Source organism: Cavia porcellus, unplaced genomic scaffold (assembly GCF_034190915.1).
Source record: "Cavia porcellus strain 051 isolate PalLab524CR breed Dunkin Hartley unplaced genomic scaffold, mCavPor4.1 scaffold_11, whole genome shotgun sequence".
NCBI lineage: Eukaryota > Metazoa > Chordata > Mammalia > Rodentia > Caviidae > Cavia > Cavia porcellus.
In genome coordinates, this window is record NW_026947494.1 from 63,564,437 (window position 1) to 63,590,029 (window position 25,593).

The 25,593-nt window shown below is 35.2% G+C and overlaps 1 protein-coding gene across 4 annotated transcripts in view; it reads right to left on the reverse strand.

Moving 5' to 3' along the window:
- Polk (DNA polymerase kappa) overlaps nucleotides 1-25,593 on the reverse strand; it is a 93,762-nt gene that overhangs the window by 13,243 nt on the left and 54,926 nt on the right. For 3 of the 4 annotated variants that reach the window (XM_063258363.1, XM_063258362.1, XM_063258361.1), the window contains exons 2-9: nucleotides 24,795-24,972; nucleotides 23,437-23,556; nucleotides 14,190-14,342; nucleotides 10,970-11,101; nucleotides 7,840-7,993; nucleotides 2,960-3,199; nucleotides 2,089-2,213; nucleotides 361-527 (exon numbers count right to left, since the gene is read on the reverse strand). In XM_063258363.1, the coding sequence (XP_063114433.1) occupies nucleotides 361-527; nucleotides 2,089-2,213; nucleotides 2,960-3,199; nucleotides 7,840-7,993; nucleotides 10,970-11,101; nucleotides 14,190-14,342; nucleotides 23,437-23,556; nucleotides 24,795-24,929 (1,226 nt within the window). In that variant the 5' untranslated portion in view covers nucleotides 24,930-24,972. The remainder of the gene's footprint in view (nucleotides 1-360; nucleotides 528-2,088; nucleotides 2,214-2,959; nucleotides 3,200-7,839; nucleotides 7,994-10,969; nucleotides 11,102-14,189; nucleotides 14,343-23,436; nucleotides 23,557-24,794; nucleotides 24,973-25,593) is intronic. The other variant, XM_063258365.1, reaches the window with a different exon arrangement.

Genomic DNA, 25,593 nt, shown 5'->3' on the forward strand with positions numbered 1-25,593 from the left:
CTCGTTTAAAGAGTGAATTGTGGAATCCACGCCATCTTTCTTCCCTCAGCAACTGACCACAGGTGTTCCCCTTATGTTTTGAACACAGAACACAGTGGGGAAAGGAAAGGAAATAACCAGTGTTCCTCTGGTTCATTTACCCGACTGCTTAAGTCAGTGATCCAGGACTGGCTCTTATTCCTTTTTCCCCTTTCTATCCATATCCAATCTGCTGACTTTATAATCCGAAATTATATTCTGAATTAAACTAGTCTAAAAGAATTTTAAAACATTTTATATTTGTAGCCTTGATCACAATGGCTAATGCTGATATTGTAATAAATGATAAACAAAAAGCAAAATGACTATACACATGCATACCTTGCTAGGTGGGTTGAACCTAGGCCCAGGGAAATATGAAGGAAATAATGCCAAGATGTTTCAGAGAAAAGGAGAGAAAGTAATGCCCTCTGTTGATAGAGTTCTGCACAAGTAATAATTCCAAGGGCCTTTAACATTTTCTCTGTAACTTTTCCAATTCCAGAGATCTAGAAGACAATCAATATTTACTATTAGTAGGTTTTTACAAAAATAAGGTCAGAACTGAGGTTATGATTTTATAGCTCTTACAATCAATAAAAGGTATGAATAATGTACCTTCATAAGTCATGTAAGAAAACTGAGTTTATTACTTTTTGGTCACATTTCCTAAAGTACCATTCCATCAAATCTTTAAAGACATTAAAAGAGGTTCTGTGGGCATATAAGCTTAAGACTGGTAGAGCAGACAAACTCAAATGGAACTTTCTGCTACAAGATTTATGAGTCTTTAACATACCATTATATACAGAGTGGACCACCCAAGGATGGGAGACTCCAAAGTCATTAGATCCCAGAGCCTTTTTATATTGAGAATCTATTTGTACCTTGAAAAACACAATAGAAAAAGAAACCCACTATTTTATAACTACACCTTATATGCATTACCAATAATCATATACATTGTATACTTTGATAGAGCCCCTCTTTTTGAACATTCAAAAGTCCCTCATTTAAGTTCATGCATATGAATAAATGAATGAAAACAAGCCCTAGATCATTATATAGTGTATAGTACAGTTACTATAAAAAAAGTGTGTATAAGCAGAAAAATCTAAACATCTAAAGAATAATAAAATACATCTTTTTCTGGAATCCCTAAGGGATAATTTTATCATTTTAAAGACAGTAAAGTATTGTAGTCTACTTTTTGTCAAAAACAACAAAAATTCTGTCTTCTAAGTATCACATCTTCTAATAGCAATGTGGCTTAGAGAACTAAGATAGTATGAAGAGTTGAAAATACTCCTTCAGGGCTGGAGATTTAGCTCAGTGGCATAAGCGCCTGCCTTGCAAGCAGGCAGTCATAAATTCAATCCCTGGTACCGATAAAAAACAAACAAAAAAAAAAGACCAAAAAAAAAAAAAAAAAAAAAAGAAAAGAAAATACTCCTTCAAGGATACTTTTTATTTCTTTTTGGCAAGTTCACTGAAGAGTCTACCATCTATTATTTTCTTAAAAATTTCCCACAAAAGCAAGGTGTGGGAGTATACTACTGTAATACCACATTTGGGAGGCAGAGGCCAGAGGAGTGCCTTGAGTTCAAGGCCAGCCCTGGAGACCTGTCTGAAAAAACAAAAACAAGGGTCAGGGAGATAACTCAGCTGGGCAGTGCCTGCTTGTCAAGCACAAGGTTGTAAGTTCCAGCATCAAACATTCCAGTATCAAACAAAAAAATTTTTAAAACATTAAAAAAAGTTTCAGGAGGTGGTGCATGTCTGTAACTGCAGCACTTAAGAGGCCGAGGCAGGAAGATCACTGAGCATTCAAGGCCACCCTGGGCTACACAGTAACACCCTGTCTCAAAACAAAATAACACCTGCATATAAGCTTCATAAACCTAAGGATTTCAGAGAAAGGTTTCTTCAAATTTCCATTCAACCACCATTATAGTTCTTACCTGCTACCTAGTGTTTTAAAACTTTTCAGCGAAAAAGTTATCATCTCCTTAGCATCTCTTTAGAATTCAAAGTATATATACAAATGCTACATTTTATACAACATCTTACCTTTCTGATGGGTAAGTCTTTGATGAACTCCATCACAGCTTGTCTGCTGGGGAGAATTTGGTACTGTCCGTTTGGTTTATTCTTATCACTGCAGACTTTTGCTAACATTGTGTTGGGAGCAATGCCTTAAAATAAGAACACCTGTAATGACTTCACGTTGACAGGTATTATTTTTAATTATGTGATGATAAAAAATGTTTAAACACAAATAATACGAAATATTTCATGAAGCTACTTTAAAGATAACATACAATTGCCACCTAGCTCCCCAGGGCTTCCAAGGGTTTTAGGAAAAGGAACGGTGTTAGTTATGGCAGAAACGAGGAATATTTAATTCTCCATGATGTTTTAAAATAACAAATGTAATGGAGACTGAACCCAGGGTCTGCACTGAGCTATATTCCCAGATCCTTTTTTATATTTATTATGAGGCAGGTCTTACTAAGTCACTAACTTGACAAGGCTGGGCTCAAATTTGTGATCTTTGTGATCATCCTGTCTCAGCCTCCCCAAGTGCTGGGATTACAGGTGTGTGCCACCACACCTGGCTTTTTTTGAGGAGGGAGTTCCTTACTTTTACGTTATCTGGGTTCTCTCTTGCAATTTTATCGAGGACAAGACTGAACTAACCTAAAGAAAAACCGTGATAACTGCATGACATAAATGATAGATTTATTCCTTTGGGCCCACAGAGGTTTTTTTCTTACTGCCAAAGTACTTGTATATTCAGTTATTCTGAATAGGTTAAGTTGTTAGAAGCTGAATCAAAGAGTAAGTAAAATGATACTATATGAGAAGCTACTAACGTTACACATCAACTAGTCAGTCTGGAAATTTTAACCACAGTGACCATTAAAATCCTTTTAAATACCTGCACTAGCTGTAAGTGTTGTTTTTTGTTCAATTCTGAAACGAATTTCCTTTACCACTTCCTCGGCGGAGGTTCCAAAAACAACTGATTTTTGTGGTATTTGAAGCTTGTTTTGTTCTTTGCAGTTCACTTGGGAAGGATTTCCTGGGGGCTGCAAATCAGGAGGACTGTCTTCAAAAAGGAGTGGAGAGGCAGACAGCTCATACTCACTCAGGTTATTAACTTCCTTTCCCGGTTCATCTAAGTTGCAAATACGAACAGTAACACAGTTTTGAGAATTACGTACTCCTTCAGTCAGGTCTCCCTCAGTTATCTTTATTTATCTTTTCATTTCTCTATTTTTCCCCTACATTATTTCCAAAGACAAAGCAAACTGAGTTTAGTTTTGTTATTAGGAACCAAGATCAGAAGTGCTATTACTTATGTTATATAACAATTTAATAAAGAAAAAAAAACTGTCTAGGTTTTTCTTAAAAGAATATTACCCTTTTCCATAGTGTATATTTAAAAAAGTAAATATCCTATGTAATACATTAATTTTGAAATCATTAGTTTTTTTCTTAAAAAAGTTAAATCTTTGCTCCTTTATTCTTCTTGATGAAGAAAAAGACCCTTGTTAAGATTTAGGAATGAGAAGAAAGGGGCTCAAGCAATATAAAATAATCATACCTTTAAAAAAAATCAGTTTTAGGCTTTAATAGGTAAAGGAATACAACTAGAGATCAAGTCCAGGAGGGAAAAGGTTCGGAAGCACTTGGGTAAATAGCAGGTTGGCCCCCCACCCACCAATCTAAAAACTGAGGGTGTTGGTGAGACCCAAAAGTGCACTGTGCACCCTGGGGGAGTAAAAGGGGAGGAATAGTCTTAAAAAGATGGTAGAGGATACTGTTAATAGCGTATCAGAATTTAAAACCCACGTTACTCGCACAGCTCTGCTTAGATAGATTTTATTCTGTCCCAGTTTGTCTACTTGCACTAGATCTGAGGGCACAGATAGCTATCCCCGAAATAACAGGATATAGTACAGTAATCATCTTTAATTTCCTATTAACTTAATCTGGAGCCTGGTTTAACTTACACTGTTTTATCATGACTGATCGTAGTTAAATCTGGTTTGTTTGATTGCTGTTTAGTATCGACAGATTTTATTCAAAACTGGTATGATTGATAGTATCAAGTCTATAGGCAACTACTGAGAGTATAGGCAACTACAACTGAAGATGACAAGGACCACTATGATACCCTTATGGTTTGATTATTATCTGTTTTTGAAGTTTTACACTATCTACAAAGTTTTTGTTTTTATTAATATTGTTATGTACTGCTATATTCAATTATATTATGTCTGATGCTATATACAATTCTATTGATGATAGCAAGAGACAACACAGTAACCACTGTAGAATTCCTTGTTTTATAGGTTATATGTTTTATATGTCTTTGTCATTTCATGTGTTTACAGGAATATGTTTTGTTATGTCTTGCTCTGTTTTGTTTCTCCCCTCTAATATAGAAAGGATAGAAATACATATTAAGACTCATACATGTGTAGAACCTATAAACAGTTTACGAGAACTGATCTTCTAACGCATGATGAAATGAACTATCTTGAAGAAAAAGAGACACTACAGTACCCAGTGCTGATCCCGTAGTGTCCTCATGTAAAATCCAGCAATACTATTATTTGTTCAGAGTGATTTTAGCCTGCTATGGTTTGTTTAATCTCAACATAAATGAAGATATGAATAACTGCATGTATGTTTAAGAATATAGGATTGATAACCGTATTACTAAGTTTTTGTTGAATAGTTGAACAGAACCATTTGCAGTCTCGCTATTTGAATCCCCATTTTGTATGTTTCACTTTTGTATCCTCAATAACTATTTGTAAGAGGACAATCTGTAATCATCAACTAGTGATTTCCTACTTTTTATTTTTTCTTTGAAAGTATATATTATTTCTACCTGTTTTCTGTTTTGTTTAGTCTTTCTTTAAATAAAATTTTAAAAAACAATAACATTTTAAATAAAATTTTTTAAAAATCAGTTTTGTTTTTTAAGATAGAAAAAAATTTTTTTCATTCATGGAAAAAACTTCAAACTCTGATTTTAATTTTGACTGGTTTATAAAGCATCACTTTTATTGCATTTTTAATAAAAAGAAGTTACCTGTGAAACTTTTTTTATACAAAGTCTTAAGGTTAACTGGATCAATCAAGATACATGTTTAAGGCAAAGAAACATACATAGCATATAAACTATGATTATTACAAGTAAAAATACTTGTGATTACATCATTTTATTTGCATTTTTTAAAAATGAACTATAAAGTACATTGAAATCTAGATTTATTCTTAAAATGTTCTCATGGAAAAATACATTAAGGAAAAATTTTTCAAATTAAGTTTCTTCAATTAAGCAACAAGACATATATGAAGGTATACTACCTGAAAAATGAACAGTCCTTCAGGAAACTTTTCTGAAGATAATGCAAATAATATAACAAACACTGGATTAGTCCCCCAGTTTAAAGTGTGTAACATGAATGAAGTTACAGACAGATGTCTTCCAAATCTGCATTCTTAAGCCACATTCACAGTAAGACTTGTCTTCAAACTTCTATTAGCGGTTACTTACATGCTTTAGTTCCTTTTCATTCTCCATACTGCATCTTTAAAATTTAGAGCAAGCAGATGGCTTAAACACTGCTCAGCGAGGGCCCTTCCCACTGCTGGCTGAGAGCAAGTCACCGAGGGCCTGGATGCGCTAGGCAGGCCCTGTACTAGCCCCTTGCTTGCTTCCGAATTGAGCCGGATTTATGATCCCCATAACTGAAGCAATCAGAATATAATACCAGGATCAAAGCATTTCATTCACAACGCAAGTGCTACAAAGTGTGTGTCAGTTTAGTTTTTTACACAGTCTGGCACTCAGCATCTGAATACAGCAGAGTAAACATTAAGTAACATTATTTTATTTTTAAGTAGATAAAGTGGTTAGCAATATATTTGGAAAGGGAGTACCTTTTAGAAAAGGGACAAGCAGTACAAAAATGTCTGACTTTCAAGAAGACACACTGATCACTGATCACACCTTTAATCACTGTGAGTGTGGTTTGGCTGGGCCTCAAAATGCACCTCACAGGGATTTACAGGTGAGGAAAAAAGTTAAACTACTTCATTGCTTAAGAATATGAAATATGAAATACCAAAGATATGAAATGGGCAATATACAAATAAATATGTTAAAGGCAACAGAAACTAAGGAGTCACACCTCATTTTGAGTTTAGATATACAATAAGTGAGAAGGACTTCAATACAGAATGGAAACATTTACCTTAAGCCCAATGTCAGTTTTTTAACCAGGGAAAAGCAATTGTTATAAAAGTTGACAGGAAACTGGGCATGGTGGTACAAGCCTGTAATTCTAGCATACTGGGAGGCTGAGCTAGAAAGACTGAAAATAGATTCTGAACTGGGGAATTTAGGAAAACCTTGTCCCAAAATTCAAAAATAAAATAAAATATAAAAGGTCTGGGGATGTAGCTCAGTGTGAAGGCCCAGGATTCAATCGCCTCGTACACAAGGAGTTGGAGGAGGAGGAAGAAGAAGAGGAGGAGGATAAAGAAGATGAGGAGGAGGAAGAAGAGGAGAGAAGCTGCTGTCACCTACAGGGAATGCTTTGTTGGAATCATTTAATGATTTCTGCCCCTCTTTCAGTATGAAAAACAAGGAAGTAACAGAGAGAGATTTTAAGCAAAGTGCCACTAGCTTCAGGTGTCACATCCCCAAACAAAAAGGCTATATCAATGAAGGGAAGTATTTTGCTCCAACCATCTGTCTAGAAATATTGTTCATCAGTGTTACAATTAAAGTAAAAGGGAAAGTCCTGCCCCTTTGAGATTTAAATAAAGTAATGAAGTTGTAATTCAATGTATAGATTAAACTTGCTCCAAATAATGTAGAAGACTTAGAATTTTATGTCATTGTGTTCACCACTTGGCCCCACCAAAGCTACCATGTTACACACACAAAATGTGGTTGTGACTTGTGAGCAAAGCCCTCTGGGTCACCTTTGCATCCAGGTGAATTGTGTGCAGGGATCCAATCATCTGATTCAGTTCAGACATTTGGAGTAACCATAACTTTGGAAAGGCTGGTGGCAGTATATGTAATAACTGCAACGTTTCCTGGCATTGCTCTGTTTAGCTAATAGAGGGAGTGTCAGAAAAACCTATGCAGCTTGAAAACTTCGGTTTCACCATTATGTATGAGTCATAATGGGGCCTGAGACAAAGAAGGAAAAGGGAAGAAACACTAATTTTGGAAGGGTGAACACTCATGGTTGCTGTGCCTCAGTCAAACTATAGAAAATTTGACAAGCAAAGAAAAATAAAATCACTCAATGTTTGGATATATTTGAGGTTAATCATTTTAAAATCTAACTTTTGGGCTGGAGATGTAGCTCAATGGCACAAGTGCTGCCTGGCAAGTGCAAGGTCCCAAGTTCAATTCCTGGTAACCACCACCCCACCAAAGTCTAACTTTTATCAACATTACAAGCAAAGGTACCCTAAGTAAAGAACTTTCTCAGGTTCTTTATTTGAAGCTACATTTTAAGAAAGTAACTGACACAATATTACCTTGTGTAGTGACTTTGTAGACTTCAAAGCCTGAAGATTTAACAATAGTACTTGTTTAAAAGCAATATTACACATTTAGTTAAAATACTGACTAGAAGTACTTTAAGTTTCTGTTTTTCATTATTATAAAGATACATCAAGTCCTACATCTATGCATGCTAGTGAGGTAAGTGGTTAATTCAGAGGTTGTTTTCTGTTTCATTGTTTTTATTTTGATAGTTCTAATAAATTGCTTACCATTTTCTGCCGAGTTTCCAGTTTTGATGAAATAACGTCTTCTTTCCTCAGGCCAATCTTGTCTTTCCTGTAAATGCTTTGTTATATTTAAGTAGGCTTCATCAAGACTCATGGCCATAAAATTGGGATCATAATCAGCAAGTATGTCCTTAACCTTCAAAAGGAACAACAAAAAAAAAAGGGTTACATTTTGCTGCCTCAGCAAAACTTCCTGTCATATACAGCTGGTAAGAAATAGTAATATTCTTATTTTGCAAATACAGTAACGATCCTGCAATCAATAGTTCATGAATTTCAGGAATGAATAATTTACCACCAGTGCCTATTTGCCAAGCTTTCTTTCACTTTTTTGTCTTTTTCTTTTTTATCAGTACCGGGGATTGAACTCACGACTGCCTGCTTGCAAGGCAGGTGCTTATGCCACTGAGCTAAATCCCCAGCCCCTTGCCAAGCTTTCTTTTGTGTTAAAGTAGATCACAAAGGCAGAAGACTGTGAACTGGCATCACTTGATGCAGTCTCTGTTTAGCCATCTACATGCAGATATAGAAGGCAATTCAAATCTCAGAAAACACCATTCTGCTAGGCACAGGAAAAAAAGATGGCTTAGGTTTCAAGTAGTTAAAAGCAGAAGTTGGAATGATGGGATTCTATTCTGGCCCATCTTTTATGATGGTTTTGTTCACTTTAAAAAGTAAAAGGAATAAGCTTATGTAAAGTACCATGTTGCTTTAGAAAGCAGTTGTTTCAATTATCTATACTATCCCCCTAAAGCTCCACTAAGTACATATACTGGCGCATGTATCCATAAGGAAAATGAATCTCTACTATTTCTTGGAATCTAGATTAGAAAAGATGACAGAATCTAAGTGTAATTCCAGTTACATTAAATTATAGAGGACAGGCTAGAGAGCACAGTAGCATAAAATACATACAAAGATTAGAATCACAGTTTCCATAACCTAAAAATCTCTTTTATAGAAGATAGCTTTATTACATTAAATTCTGATGGCTTGAACAGTGGTAACTGTTTGTTTTTTGTGCCACCAAGGTATTAGCAGTAATTAGAAGGAATGGTTGCCAAAATTATATATATATATATTATAAGACATTATACTTTGTCTAGCACTTAAAGGCTGTCTATTGGGCTGGGGATTTAGCTCGGTCATAGAGTGCCTGCCTATTACGTAGAAGGCCCTGATTTCAACCCCCTCCCCCAACACACACACAAACTGTCTACTCTAACAGGAGAAAACTTTATTTCAGAAAGGGAAGTATTTTACCTCAATATAATTATGAACAGCTGAGTCAAGGGGAAATTGGAAAATGGTGATACAGAATTTGGCACCGTTTGACTCAGTGAGTGCCTTAAATAGCTGTGTTCTTGTAGGAGAAACAACTTTCACATGTACTCAGAATCTTTCTAGTGAAGATGGAAACTCAGAGTCTGCAGCTGGCAGCCACTAAGATTCTGAATGAGAAGCGCTCCTCCCTAGAGACGCTGTTGGACACAGCCCTTCCAAATTCCTGTCCAGAGGACACTGCTAGAGAAACTCAGAGAGACACAGTCCAGTGAACATCAAGCCCAGAAAGCTCCAGGAACAGTGAAAACATTTTAATATTTAGGACAAAACAAAAAATGAATCTTCAAGTTTTCTAACTAAGCTAGAAATATTAATGTACCCATGTTAATTTACACATAGTAATTTGTTATATTCAAATTAATTACCTAGAGATTGCTGAAATTTGATGATTTTTTTTTCCCTACTTATGTTTATTTCTTATTTTGAGACAGAGTAGCACCACATGGTTAAATTGCCCAGGCTGGGCTTGAACTTTTAATCCTCCTGCCGCACTTCCCACAGTACTCAGATTATAGGTGTCTGTCACCATGCTTGGCTTTTGTACAATTTTTTTACTTATTAAAAGTTCATGTTTCATGTTTGGCATTTTATCTCTAATGAGGATTATAATAAAAACAATCAATAGTGTGCAAATGTATGTTTTCTCCTTTCCCACCAGCCTTTTAGAAGTAGGCCCAAAGCACTTGTTTTAAATAGATTGCTTTTTAAATTATAAAGGTAACAATTTTAGCATTTGGGACTAGGCATCGTTTCTAGGGGAAATGAGGCAGAATAAAAGAAAGCAGCGAGTGTGAAGATCGTGCACATGCCTAAATGACAATAGGCAGCACCCCATAATTTTACACGTTTTTATTCAGATAGCTTTGCTTTGCTCTTTGAAACCAGGGTTGCTCTACCATTGGGCAACATCCTCTGTCCTTTTTGAGACCAGGTCTTATTAATTTAAAGTTGCCCAGCATGAATTCAAACTTGTAGTCTCCTGCCTTAGCCTCTCCAGTAACTGAGATTACACGCATGGACCACGCACAGCACTTTCTAACACACAGCATTTTATGAGGATAGTCAAAAGTGATGTAGATAAACTGTCCTCAAGTTTTAACTCAGGAATTAAACCCCAGCACTGCATGACAGGCCTGTTGCCATCAAAAATAGAGCAAATGGCAGTTTTTCACATGAGAAAGTTTGGGATTTTAATAAATAATCATTCATATCTTTATATTTCAGAGTTCCTTTTCAAAACAATGGGTTCCTCCTTTTCCTCTTTGATTACAACTTTCTTAGATACTCATTGCTCATCATCTTCACAAGAAAGGAGGGAAAAAGAAGCAGATAATCAAAATAAATGATTTTCGTCATCATGTAAAAACACTGATAAACAGTCCACTCACATGACACTGAAACCAATGACAAACAGACTCTTCAAATTACAAATACAAAGAAGTTCTAGAAAACTTGCATTTTACACTAAGAAAGAATAGCTACAGTTCATTTTATGTTACAGTGAGAGCTTTCCAAAGTTTTGCGAGATGACTTTTCTAAGCAGATGAAAAATACTTGGAAAGTATTTCCGTTTCTTGGAAAACAGAATGTATGCTCCAGGGCTTGTGAACAGCCCAGGACTGATTAAAGATGCTGAAGAAATAGCTGAAGCTGCGGCCAGAAGGATAAGCGGAGGCCAAATCCCGCTGTGCCGCGGCATTTGTAGCTGACTCCGGATGCGACAGGAAACCCATGAGCAGATAGAGGTAGGGGCGAGACATATACCTACCTGTTTACTCACAACTCTGTACTTGTCAAAGTTTAGGGGCACGATAATGAGATGTGGGCAGAGTCGTTTAGCAATAAATCCTGGCATGGCTGCACGAACACCAAACCTCCTTGCATGGTAATTTGAAGTAGACTGAAAAAGAATTGACCACATGGGAAAAATAGGCAAACTTAAGTGGACACACAGATCAACAGATTCACAAGAAACACGTTACTGATGTGCATTTTCATTCGGGGGCATTGCTTTTACGGACTGCTGTCTCGAACCACTTTTGACTTTATGATACTACACTCACTGCCCTTCCTCCTTGTACTTACAAGGTGATACCATCTGAGAAGTAAGACTGTGCTGACAAAAACATTCTCATATTCCCAGTGCTATACTTGACTGTGTTTAAGGCATAATTAGAGTATATATCAAAGTCTAGACAATAGCAGATGATGCTATATCAAAGTAAAAGTATAGTGAGTAGTATAGAATAGTTATAAAGTAATAGGATAGTACCAAGATTACAACTGTTAACAAAAGTAATTGTTTAGAAAATTATAAGTTAAGTATCCTTAGAAACAAGGGATGCTTAATATGAAGTATATTTTTAGAATTTTCCCTATTTGGAATTTTGAAAAAATATCTATCTTGATGGGGCTGGGAATTTAGCTCAGCGGCATAAGTACCTGCCTTGCAAGCAGGCGGTCGTGAGTTCGATCCCCGGTACCGATAAAAATGAAAAAAAAAAAAAAAAAAAAAAAGAAAAAATATCTATCTTGAACAGAAAGTTAAAGGTCTAATATCTGGCTAAACCAAGTCTCTAAAAAAATGTGACTAAAAGCTTAAATAGAACTTCAAATTTTATGTTTTATTTAAGATTTCAATGTTTTTTGACTAGGAGATAGGAATAAATGAGAATTAAAATGAATATTACTTGCTAAATCATGTTTCTGCTGATACTTGACAATAGTCTATGTCAATGTCACAGTACCATTTATTTTAAAGTTTTATCATAAATTAGTTATGGCAGCACATGTCTGTAATCTCAGCACTCTGGATGGCTGATATAGGAGGATCCCAAGTTCAAACCCAGCCTGGACAACTTAGTGACTTAGCCAGAACCTCTCTCATAATTTAAAAAAAAAAAAAAAAAAGCTGGGGCTGTAGGTCAGTGCAAAGGCCTGAGTTTAGTCTCTAAAATTAAAAAAATTCTTATTTGAAATTCAAAGAACTACAAAACAGAATCTATCCAGAGAAGAAACTAATTCAGAATATCAAATTTCCTTTAATGATTTTCAAAAGGCATTTAAAAAATCTTGATAGTACTCAAAGCTAATTCTTGGTCAGCATTCTAGAAGGAAAAATGCAGATATCACTAGAAAAACAAACCAATGCTTTAAATAAATATAAACAAATTTAATGGAATTAATATGAAAGCTAGATCTATAGTAGAGTAGAAAAAACTTTGTGTCCGATGTCCTCTAATTTTTGAGTTGTAGTAGACAACAAATCACAGCCAGAATATTTTTACAGTTAGTTTTCTGTTTGCTTTTTGTTTTTTCCTAGCACTGAGATTGAACCTAGGAGCTCACTCTCCAGTCCTGTCCACTGCACCACCTCCCTGGCCCCTTCTGAGTTTTACCAAGTTGCCCAGGCTGGCCTCTGATCTACAGACCAGGTAGGGTAAAGCTGAGCTATCCCCACAAAACTCTGCTTAGATGACAGAATCATGAGAAAGAACATGATTACTACCTACTGAAAGCTTCCTTCTACTGTAACCAAAACTGCTGTCAGATCTAAGTGCCTGGTTTTGGTGTCAACTCAAACCATTTAAAAAAACTCACCAAATTTACCAAAAAAGAATTTTATGCATAACAGATTTAATTAATCAAACATGTCATTACTTCCATGAATTCATACATACTTTCATGATTTACTATATAAAAATAGCTATACTTCAATTCTCTTTAGAAAGCAAGTCTCTTATTAGTTCAGTATATCAAAAGAATAACCTTTGCTTAAAAACAGCAAATAATAATTTTGAATTTGGAAACAAACTAATTTTAAGGAGGGTAGAAATAATCAGAAAGAAAATACTTTGCAAATTTGAACAATGGTTTAGTTCTAGCATGACCACAGTATGTGCATATGTATACAAATATATATATAAATAGGTACACATAATAGACTATTATACGTTCTTTATAAAATTAAATATCTCTTTCCAAATATTTGTTGGTGACTTATAGGAAAGGGGAGTGAGTATCCTTTCAATGGACATTGTTTTAGAACTAGACTCATCCGTTGTCTGAATATTCATGGGAACAGAGATAAGGAACAATTGGATTATAGCTTTATAATAAAAAACAACTCACTAAGGATTAGGTTTATAGCTATCTAAGGCACTTGTAGGAGTCAGCCAGCAATAGGAAAGAATTCTCTAGTTTTTTTTAGGACTAAAACTTACTTATTCCAGTTTTTACTTTTAATTCCCAACAGATTTTCAGTCACATACAGCTACCTTCATCTTGTTTACCTTCTATGGTTAGAGCAACAAAAAGTGTGTATACACAGCAATCAGAAAAGCAAAGATTGAGTTATGGGAAAAATTATTTAATTGCACTGAATGTTCTACATTAATAAAATACAGCAATCTAATATTAGGCTTGGCAAGCTTTTTCTACAAAAGTCCAGACAGCAAATAATCTTAGTATGAGATCATAGTGTTTTTGCAGTTACTCAATTCTGCTTGTTTGGTGCAACAATGGTACAATAATTTAGCACAATAAATAAATGGCTGTGTCTTTGTTTCAATAAAATTTACTTACAAAAAGAATAGCAGGTTGGACAAGGCATCCAGGCTATAGTTTGAAAATCTCTACTTCAGAATAACATTTTCCTTTCTTTCTCCAACTCTCTTAACTAGGACGCTCAAGAAAAATTTAATTTGCAATGGAAAGCTATAGCATCATTCTACCATTTTACCAGTTTTATAGCTCTGGGCAAGTTATTAATGGTCTCCCTGTATTTGTTTTCTTTTCTGTTAGACAGAATTAAAAACTAGTACCTGAAGGTATGTTAAAAGGATTCAGTAACTGAGGATATGTAAGGTACCCAGAAAAGCACTCAGCACACTGGTAAACCTCAATAAAGTCTCTTCCTTTATGAACCAGCAGGCTTACTTGAATATGTTACAAAATGGCCTTCTTGTTCTTGATCTTTACCTACTTACCAACATACTCATTGATCCTACAGCAATGGGTTTATCCTTCAATTCTGGGTTGTCCCTCATTTCTACAGCAGCATAGAAAGCGTCCATGTCAACATGTACTATGGTATTGCTCAAATCCCGGCAGTGTTCCAATTCCATTGCAAATCTGTCAACCTTCATTTTAAAAGTTAAATTTTTTAGATAACATAATATTTAAACATCAATAATTGTAACATTATAACTGAAGTTTAATTCGGCAAGTACCCGTTTGTCTGTCCATGCATCTAGCTACTTATGGATGCATATTTTGGTGTTCGATGGTGTTTGTGGGTATAAAATATATTGTTGTTTATTAAGGATGGTAATTGTTTTTATTTTCACAAATACACATACTGTTCTCAGGTATCATTCCCTAACAACCCTTCTACCTATGCTCCCAGGCATGTAATAGAACTTAATTACTTATTGAACAAATGAATGATTTCAATTGCCTATATCAAATGATTCCACTGCTTTTAAATTTGGGGAACTGACTGTACCTAACAGTTTCAATTTAAATAAAATAACTCCCATTTGACTCATAATGTTAAAGTCTTAAAATAGCAGCAAAGGAAATGTGCAAAAAAAAAAAGATTATATGTCTGTAGCATATGGTGTTACACTGAATAGTAATGTACAACCAAACATGCTGAAGTATAAATACTTCCTCTGTGAAACTGATTTTATACTGCTAAAAGTTGGTAAATGGTAGTGTACACAGATAAAAATTGAAAACTTAAAGCTATAATTTATCCTTCTTGATTTCAATAAGTATATCAAATATAACCATGATGAATATTAAGTTTTAAAGAATTTTTAGTCAGATATGGCAGCACATGCCTGAAATATCAGCACTCTGGGAGGCAGGGGCAGGAGGATTGCACATCTTGTTTGGACAGCCTAGAAAGAGCCTGTCTTACAATGAAAAAATTTTTTTAAGAAAGGAGCTAGGGATGTAAAGGACTTATGTTAAATTCTCAGAAAAAGAAAGAAAGAAAAGCAAGCAAGCAAGGAAGAGAAGAGAAATGAAAGTAGGTAGAAATGACCAAATTAGGCAAGTAAGGGAAGTTTAAGGACCAGATGTACTAATTTGTGACCACTGCTCTTTGTAACCAGCTTCTACCGATGCTAAATTCTTACTTTCCTGGTTACCCTGTTGTGGACAGCTTTGGTCACCACGATGTATAAGGAAGTTATTGAGACCATTAAAGTAAAATCTTAAAAGAAGGAAGCTATTAAAAGAGCTAGAACACATAAAGAGCATGGAACAGTGCTTGGCACACTGTACAAGTTCGATAAATTCAGTGCATTAAAAGGTTCAGTGGGTAGCTGCAGAACAAAGCAATCAGACACCTGGGGAAGAACAGCCAAAATAAGCAAGTAAAGTAGACTCCGGAGAGAAAGCAATCTCCATCCCACAGAAATCCTGATGGCAAGTTCCCTCAAAGGTGGAGACCTTGAAGGTGTAATGCAGCTTTCTCTGCATGCTGAACTTCAGCCTTGCCTCTGCTCTGCAGAATTCTTTTTTCAATAGCCTTCCTGCCTAGCATTCTGTGACAGTAGCCACCCACTAGCTATAGGTGAAAACTGTAAATCCTCTTTTAGAAGCAAACACAGTGAACTGCATTTGTCTGCAGCAGCTGCGATGAGGCTCTCCAGAGGGCTGCTCCTCTAGCCTGTAACTGACCCTGTGCCCTGAGGGGTGCGTACCTTCCCTGGGCTTCCCCAGCATGGTCACACTCCTTCTGGGGCAGATCACGCCTCTCTAGCTGGATTCCTGCCTTTGATGCCACAGAATTAATATGCCCTTGTTTTCCTGCTCTTACAACTGACATTCCTGTACTCGGTACACTAACCTTAAAGTGTGGCTTCCTTCAGAAGAGAAATTTGCCTTTAAATCTTTCGCTACAATATAAAGCAATACTAGAAAAGTTTTGGAGAAGGCCAACTTCTTGCAGTGAGGTACTGTACCTAATAAGTGGAGCTTTCAAGTTTACTCTAATTTATTATGCTGATTTCCAACTCTTTCTTTTAGTACTTTAATTTTGAATTAGAGAATAGCATCCTGACTAGATAAAACAAACCATGGAGACAAGTAAAAACACGGGTTGACTAAAAGCTGATTTATGCTAATCCAGAACATAAATTTGTGCCTGAGACATGAGTTGAATAAGAAATAAAATATTTTGACCTGGAATCATCTAGAAAAGAAGATAATAAACAGCAAAATTTCTTCTCAGATTTATGTGTCAGTGCTTGTCAGCAATCTATTCTCTTTCTAATGTTTAAGGCGAGTTGTGCAGTTGCCAAAGGAAACCTCGCCACTGTATGACTCATACATTCCACTTCACTTCCTGTCACTAGTCACCCTCCTCTGACTGCTTTTTTTCTACACCTACGAGATCCGCAAAACCATCGTATTTTAAGTTCCTTTTACAGAAGTCCTCATTCACGATTTTTTTCTTTTGTTTTCCCTCCTCATGACTTTCAAGCTCTGATCATAATTGGTAACACGGATCTGGCTCCTCTTACTATTACTGAGAACCAGTGTGTGTCACAGGGATTTAAAAAAAAGGACTTTGGTTTGGGTCCTAGCATGCATTAACTACCTAACAGCAATTTCTCCTCTCACTATTACTGTCCTTATTTGTAAAGTGGAACTAAACTAACCTCAAAAGATTTTTGAGGGGCTAGCAGTTTAGCTCAGCAGGCACAAATACTTGCCTGGCAAGCACAAGGTCACAAGTTTGATCCCCAGTACCAAAAACAACAATAACAAAAAGATTTCTGAAAAAATTAAAAGTGATACTCATAATACTCTTATCTAGTTATACAGTAAGAGCTTAAAGACAGTACCTCTAATTTTAAAATAAATGACATTTATTGAGTATATGTATCATGCAATGCATTGTTTCCTTTAACTCAAAATAATTGAGATTAATCTCAAAATAACCCTGAGAGTCTAATTATTATTTCTGTTTTATAGATGAGGAAACAAAAACTCAGTAAGATTAAATAGTTTGCTCTGAGTTGTACAGCTGGTAAATAGTGTTGTTAGACTTGCAAGGTTGTTGTACAGCTGGTAAATAGTGTTGTTAGACTTGTAAGGTTACTCCAAAGCTTATGTTCTTTCTGTTACCTTATGATATTTCCCTAAAATAGATTTTTATAAGTTTTAACACTGAAATAAGTTCAAACCAGAATTTAATGGTATATTTTGTATTTACATTATGGCTTATTTGCTCTAAAAATCCTTGACTTGTTTATTTTAAAAATTCTTGATTTAGAATTTCTTTAAAGACTACAGAACAAATCTGAGTTAATAAAATCAACTGTTAAAAGTAGTCAAAATGTATGGATTTGCATAGTTGCCTTTTAATGAAACACAGATGTTTGTTTATTCAATTTAGGAACTACATTAGCAGTTATAACAATGATTATGTCTTGCAGGAGGTTTAATGAGAATGAGGTAGAGTAGAAAGTCCTTAGAGAGGGTCTGCACCAAGGTAAGTTCAAACCAAAAGAGTGTGCTCATGTTTGAGAGGTTCCTTAGCTCAGCTTCAGCCTGGTCAGAATAGTACACACTGTCCTACCACATGTAAGAGAAGTGAGTGCTTGGAACTTTTATGATGCTAAAATACAAACACATTTCCCAAGAAAACATCTTTGATCTTTCAGACCTCTGACTACTTAGGACTTCCTCAACCGCCTCCCGTTTATATGAGTTCTTTTATAGGAAATTCCACAAATGAAACAATTCAACAATCAATGTAAAACATATTTCCTGCCACTCCTGTTCCAAAAGATGTCAGAGAGTATTCTGTGAAATATTTGACTAAATTTAGAACAAAATTTCAAGTTCTGCTATGCAATAGAAGGCATTTGCACTCCAGATTTTAGGAATATAAAAGGATAAGCTTTGAAGAGCATGAACAGCACAAACGTTGTTAGACATCATCACTCAGAGGGACCTTTGTTTCTTTAAAACCTTTATTGAAGATATTTGTAAATTATAGATTAATCAAACTTAACTGAATGTCTAGAAAGTAAATTGCTTAAGGAATAAGGTCGATTTTATTTTTTAATTTTAAGATCAATTTTAAAACAGTATTGCTTAAAATTTTTAAAAAACTTGATGAAAATGATATTTATATGTTTTTGAAAGAAACAATGCAAGAGGAAAACTAAAAAACTTCAAAGAAGATTTATGAGGGAGAGTACTAAATCATCCTTTTATTTTTTAGTAACTAAAATTATATGGTACAGGCCATTCACAGACCAGGGATAGAGAGAACAAGCCACATCAGCAAGCAAGCCCAGTTGGGGAACCAGCGCCATGTGCAGGCCACCACCAGAGTGGAACAGACAGATCCCAGTACCTTCTGGCATGCAGGGTGGTAAACAAAAAGTACTAATCCCTGTCCCTCTTCCTGCCGTAAGCAACAGGTTTATCCAGAGACACACAGGCTGAGATGATAGTTATGAAGGTGAAATGTAATTGGATATCTGTGGTACTTTGGTGTTCCACTAACACTGCAGGGCCAGTGGTCTGATCATAGGTTCAGAGGATAGCGGTACACAGTGTGGCATCTAAAGGGATCTCCTTCTGAGGTTTTCAACCATTGTTTATTCCCTATGGTCTTGTTTTGGAAGTCCTATATGGCTTCCATTGTTTTGTTGGTTGAATTTTATTTTTTGTTTTGTTCGATTATATCAAATTTAGTGGCAGGAGCAGCTATTTCAAAGATAGCAAGATATATTAGGGTAGCAATTTTGGATTTACTATAGGCCTGTTTTGAAGACATTTATTGCATTCATTGTTTTGTTTTTATTGTTTCTACTCTATTCTGTTCTGTTTGATTTTTACTGTGTCCAAAGTTATCTACAGCTATTTTGAAGACATCAAAAGGCATTTCGGTAACTATTGTTGATTTTGTAATGTTTTGAAGTCCTGTATCTTTTACACTGGTTTGTTTTGATTGATTTTATTCTGTTTTATCATCTTTAAAATAAGAGAAGTTAAAAAAATTATATGGTACAGATATAAGAAAAAAATCAGTTAACAAGAGAGGGTCCAGAAACAAATCAAAGTACCATGAGAATTTATTTTAGGAAAAGTTTAATACCAGTTAAGAAAGACACTATCAAGAGAATAGACAAGCTACAAACTGGGAGAAAATATTTTAAAAAGATATAACTGGGATAGGACTATTACCCAAAATATACAAAGAATCCTTAAAGTTCAAATTGGGAAAACAATCTGATTAAAAAATGGGCCATAACTTAGTGTTGTGGTACATATCTGTAATCCATCACTCAGAGGGCTGAAGCAGAAGGATCTTGAGTTTAAGGCCAGCTTGGGGTACATTGTGAGTTTAAGGCCAGCCAGAGTTATCTAGTGAGATCCTGTCTCATTTATTAAAAAAAGGAGGGGCCAAAGACCTTACAGATGTCTTAGTGAAGAAGATGTACAGGTAGCAGGTAAGAATATGAAATATTGCTGAAAGTCATATGCCATCAGGAAAATGCAAATATAAAGAAGATACCACTATCCTGTGTAACTAACGAGTAGTCAAAATCCAGCAACACCAAATGCTAGCAAGACACATTAATGATGGGAATTCTCATTTACTGCTGATTGAAATGCAAAATGAGATACTTATTTTGGGAAACAGTTTGGCAGTTTCTTATAAACTAAACATAACCTTACCATGTGAGCCAATGATTACACTCCTTAGTTAAAAACCAATGGAGCCGAAAACTTATGCCTATGTGTAACTTGCACACAGATGTTTATCACAGGTTATTCAGAACTTGCCAAACTTAGAAGCAATCTAGATGTTTCTCAGTGAGTGTTATGGTCTGTATCTAGATGTACCCTCAAAGCCTCATGCAATCATAGGGTTTTTTCAGAGATGGCTGAATCTAGAGTATGTGATACTGGGATTAGGGGTATGTGATCAGCTCACTGATTGGTTTGGCACTGCCCTATCACAGCAGCCTAGACAGAGTACAAAAGGGCCAGAAAGATGCTGTTAAGGTTGCTTGTTCACTTTTCCTGTCTTCCGCTGCCATGAATTGTTGCTCCTCTGCCATGTGCCACCCTGCTTTGAAGCTTCTCTGCTTATCAACTGAAACCTCTACTCACTGTGAGCTAAAAAAAATCTTTCCTCCTTTAACTTTTGGCATTGCATATTTTGTCTCAGCAACGAGAAAGTAGCTAAGACAGAAGGTGAATGGATAAATAAATAATAGTACTATCAGGTAATGAATACTATTCAGCACATTAAAGGCATGAGCCATCAAATCATAAAGACATAGAATAATCTTAATTGCATATTGTTAAGTGAAATAAGCTAATCTGGAAAGGATATACACTGTATGACTCCAACTATTTTGCATTCTGTCAGGGACGCAACTTTAGAGACAGCAAAAAGATCAGTAGTTGCTACAGGTTAGTAGAATAAAAAAGATGAATACAGGTTAGATGAATAAAAAAGAAATTTTAAGGCAGGGAAAATGGGAATTCTTTAGGCTCATAGTCTAAAAGTCTCTAAAAATAAAATCTTAACAAAATACCATTGGATTTGGGACTGGGGATTTAGCTCAGCGGCATAAGCACCTGCCTTGCAAGCAGGCGGTCGTGAGTTCGATCCCCGGTACCGATAAAAAAAAAAAAAAATATATATATATATATATATATATATATATATCATTAGATTTGATTACATAAACATTTGAAATTGTATAGGAAAAAACCCCTGCAAAACTAAAAGACAGATAATGTATTGGAAACATATTTATATCAATGGGCAAAAACATACTTAATATATATGATAAGATCCTATAAATTAAGAGAAACATGAATTCCTCTAGAAATATGGGCAAATATAATGCTTTAGGCTGCTAATTAAATCTCCAAATCTATTCTTTCTTCCTTACACGGGAACAGATTTTTAGCTGGACACATGCCATAGCTACTGAATATATACTTTACAGCTTCTCTGACAGTTATGTATGGTTCTTGTAACTTAAGTCACTGCCGAAAGGATGTAAGCTTATGTAATATGTGCAATTTTTTTTTCATTTGTTTAATGGCAAATTACTTATTTTTGACATTTTTCTTTCACTCTCTCTCATAGAAGAGATGGAATGTAGCTAGAAGATAACCCAGCTATGTCAGTTGAAGCAAGGATGACACCAAGGCAGGACAGAACAACATAATTTACAGAATCAAAGTCTCCCCATCACTATAGAAATTAGTCAACCCACAAGCTGGAACTACTAGGCTATTACATGAGAAAGCAACTTTTATGTTATTTAAAGTAGATTTTTGAATTTCTTGTGCCAGCTACTGGACCTATATACTAACAAACAATAAAGAACACCTTCCCAAAATATAGAAATAATAATAACTAAAATGTGAAAAGATGTTGTTTCACCTTCAGAATAAAAGGAAGGTAAATGAAAACATTCAGGAGACAATGTTTTGGATACTGAAAAGCAAAAACAAAAGATTGATAAAATTAATAAACTCCAGCTTTAAAAAACTATGTGAGGAAACTGATCCTTATATGTTGATAATATGAGATAGTATTATCTGTGGTGAAATTAACTGCACTAGGGTACAAAGATAGATAAGTAAGAATGATCACCAAAACACCAAACAGCTAGAACCAAGGCAGAGTAAGGGACATAAAATTATGGTGCCTCCATACAGTGGGATGTTATGAAACATTGAAAATGTGGGACATCTTCAGCAACAACAGCAGATCTCTTAAAAAGTATCTTGTGCTTTAGGAAAGCATATATTAAAAAACGACAATAGGTTTGGTAAAGAAGACAAAATCTATATTGTCTGAACTCTGTCACCAGAGAAGGATCTTGAAGCACATTAACTTCATACCATCATTTTATTTTATGCTACAGTTCAGTGCTTTGTTGACACTGCATCAGATATGAACAGAGAGTAAACCTATGCGGCATGGCTTTAGCTTTACTAACTAGCAGGAATGGACTGCCTTGGACAATCAGTTTACCTCATTGTGCCCTGTATCTTTTCTACTGAAATAACTTGTAGCAGGAAATCTGAGTTATTTATAAAACTCAAATTCTGGAGAATACAATTTTTAGAAATCTCATATTTTATTTTAAAAATTTATGTACATGTGGCATTCTAATTTATAAAGCAATTTTTTGCTTTACTCTAATATGTTTGTTTTACACTACTTTCCAATTGAGTCAATTAACATGTTACCTCAAATTTTTTTTTTGGTAAAATTGGTATTATAGAAATTATTCCACAGTTACCCCATGGAATTTTCTAGCTGCAAGATTTTATACATATCTCATTACAATATATATGAAGAGAGAGACAGTCAAAAACATGTATATACACCCACACACTGCAGGAAAAGAAGAATAGTATGATGCTTTTTCAATAGATGGTGTTACCCTTGTATGGGGGACCCTAGAGTATGTTGTATATTGCAGAAAATCCACTGCACTTCTGGTCCTTGGAGAAGAAACTGAAAATGCTTCTACAGCCAGGTAAGTGATCAAGCAGCAGTTTGCTGTACTAATAAGTGTCTGCAAGCTAATGGCTACCACTCTGAGCACTTATTGTAATTGTAGAGGCAAAAGTAACTTGTATTAATGTCATGATGTCTCAAAAAGTTTAGTATTAAAATATCTGTACAAGTTTTTCTTTTCCTAAAATGTGTATACATTCTTTTGGTGTACTCTCTCTCTCTTTCTTTCTCTTTCTCTATATATACACACACATATATGAATGAATATATACTTTGGGGTGAATCTTAGCTCTGTCAAATACTTCTTCTATGATGCTGGGAAAATTACTTAATTAAAATTCCATTCATTCAGGAGGCTGAGACAGGAGGTTCACCCTACGTTCAAGGTCAACCTGGGCCACATAGTGACTTCAAGGTCATCCTAAATTACACAGTGAGGCCCTGTCTCAAGACAAACAAAAACAAAAACAAAACAAAACACTCCATTTATCTTTCTCTAAAATGCAGGCAATAATGCCTAGTTGTAGAATCTGTGTAAATGAGCAGATTAATACTAAAGTATGTACATTTGCTAGTGTGTAAGCTTTAAAACACAATGCACATTTACATTTTATCTTGTTTGTAGTTATGACTTGATAATGCATTTTAGCTGTCAATTACCACACTACCACTTTCCTCTCTAACAACTGAATTAATACCTGCAATTGTGCTTCCCTTAGCTGCTGGCTGGTAATTCGTGCTTTTTGTTGCATCATATTTTCAATTCGTTGATTGACTTGTTTTTCCTTCTTGAGTTCATTTCCATAAAATCTGGACCCCTAAGGAGAAAACAAAGCATAGGAAAAATGAAGAAACAATCATTTGTAATATAACCTGGTGGCTAAACAGATAGATTCTGGAATCAGACTGACTAAACTCAAACCTTAGCTTTGCTACTTATCAGCAGGGAACACAAAAATTCTTACTGTTTCTATGGACACTTTCTTTATCTGTAGAATGTGTTTCCTAATAGTTACCTAAGTCATAGAATTGTGAAATAGTGCTAAGCAGGGCTCTCTGAGTACCAATCTGCACTCAGAAAAGAACAGTCTGTTCTAGGTAGGATCCTTAGTGCACAGGCAGGGTGTTAGCAGGATGAGTCATCAGTTATCTCTTCCACTAAAGCTTACTTCTTAACAAAGCAGCTTCAAACTCGTGTACATGCCTGTAATTGTAGGACACTTGGAAGTTAAGGCAGGAGGATTGTTAAGTTCAAGCCTAGCCTGAGTAATTTAGTTACTTAACAAGACCCATCTCAATACAAAAAAGAAAGCACAAAGAGAGCTAGAGATGTAGCTCAGTGCAAAAGTCCAATTCTCAGCAACCGCTCCCAAAAGTATTTTCAAACATTTTATATTTAATCATTAAGAAAACTGTACAAGACACTTTTTTTTTTGTCTTTTTGAGACAGGGTCTCACTATGTAGTTCAGGCTGGCCCTGAACTCACTTTGTGCCCAGGCTGGTCTCGAAGTCACAGCAATCCTCCTGTCTCAGCCTCCCAAGGCTGGGATTACAGGCGTGCACCACCTAATCTTGCCTAAGATACTTTTTAAATTACTTATAATTTTATTACTGAAGAAAATGTCTATCTATATATTCATTTATACACATTAGGTTATTTTTACTTTTTAGCTATTATGAAAAAAAGTAGTACTATAAACATTCATGTACACATTTCTATGTGGACACATTATGTCATTCCTCTTGGAATGTGTGCAAGCTCTCAGATTCTGTCCTCAGCACAGCAAAAATAAAGTTCTGCAGGAGTTTTAAAAAAGAGCAAAAAAGGACATGGACATGAGTTTGCTTTTATATATGTATTATGTATATGTGAAGTAGAGCATGGGATAACAAGGGCAAAAACTAGAAGAGAGACTGCTCCACTTTTTCATAGTTTCGTACTATTATACATAAAAGTTTTAGTAAAAATGATTTTTAAAGCTTAATGATTTTCTTTTTAAGTAGAATGTTTAAAAGTAACTAAATTACATACTTTGAAAAAAACAAGGAACATACCTTTGTAGCTCCCATTATAATTTTGTTAATTTTCTCTTTATCTAATCCCTCCATTCCTGCTTTATTATCATTAAGTCCCATCCTAAGCAGAAGATCTTCTTTGTAAGTGTTACTTGTCTCTTTTGTGCTATCCATGGTGATTACACAAAGTAATTTCTTCTTTGTTATCTGAATAAGGCTATAAAATAAACATATATTTTAAAATTGTTCATTTAAAAGTTAAAATGATATAGAAATCAGCAAAAAAATTAAAAGTAATAGTTAAGAATTAACTGTTGAACCAAAGCTTTGAACAAATGTACTTAGGAGATATCATCAGTGTTCCACCCAATAACAGAACGTGCATTCTTCTCAGAAACATGAAGGACTTTCTCCAAAACAGACCACAAAATATCTCACTGAACATGGTTAAATAAATGCAAAGGAACTGAACTTATCCTATGCATATAATAAAACCACAGTACAAATGAAATTGGAAATCAATGGCAAAAGAGACCACAAGAACTTCATAAACAGATGGAAATTATATAACACCTTCCTGAACAATGAATGGGTCACATATGAAATAAAGAAGAAATTAGAGCTGGGTGTGGTGGTGTACTCTTGTAACCCCAGCGCTCAGTGGGCTGAGGTAGGAGGATTGTTGCAAGTTTGAGACAAATTTGGGCTATAAGGGTGAGCCCAAGGCCAGCCTGAACTGCATATTAGACCCTGTCTCAAAAAGCCAAAAAAAAAAAAAAAAAAACTCCAAAAACTCAAAAAAACAAGAAGAAGAAAAAGAAGAAGAAGAAGAAGAAGA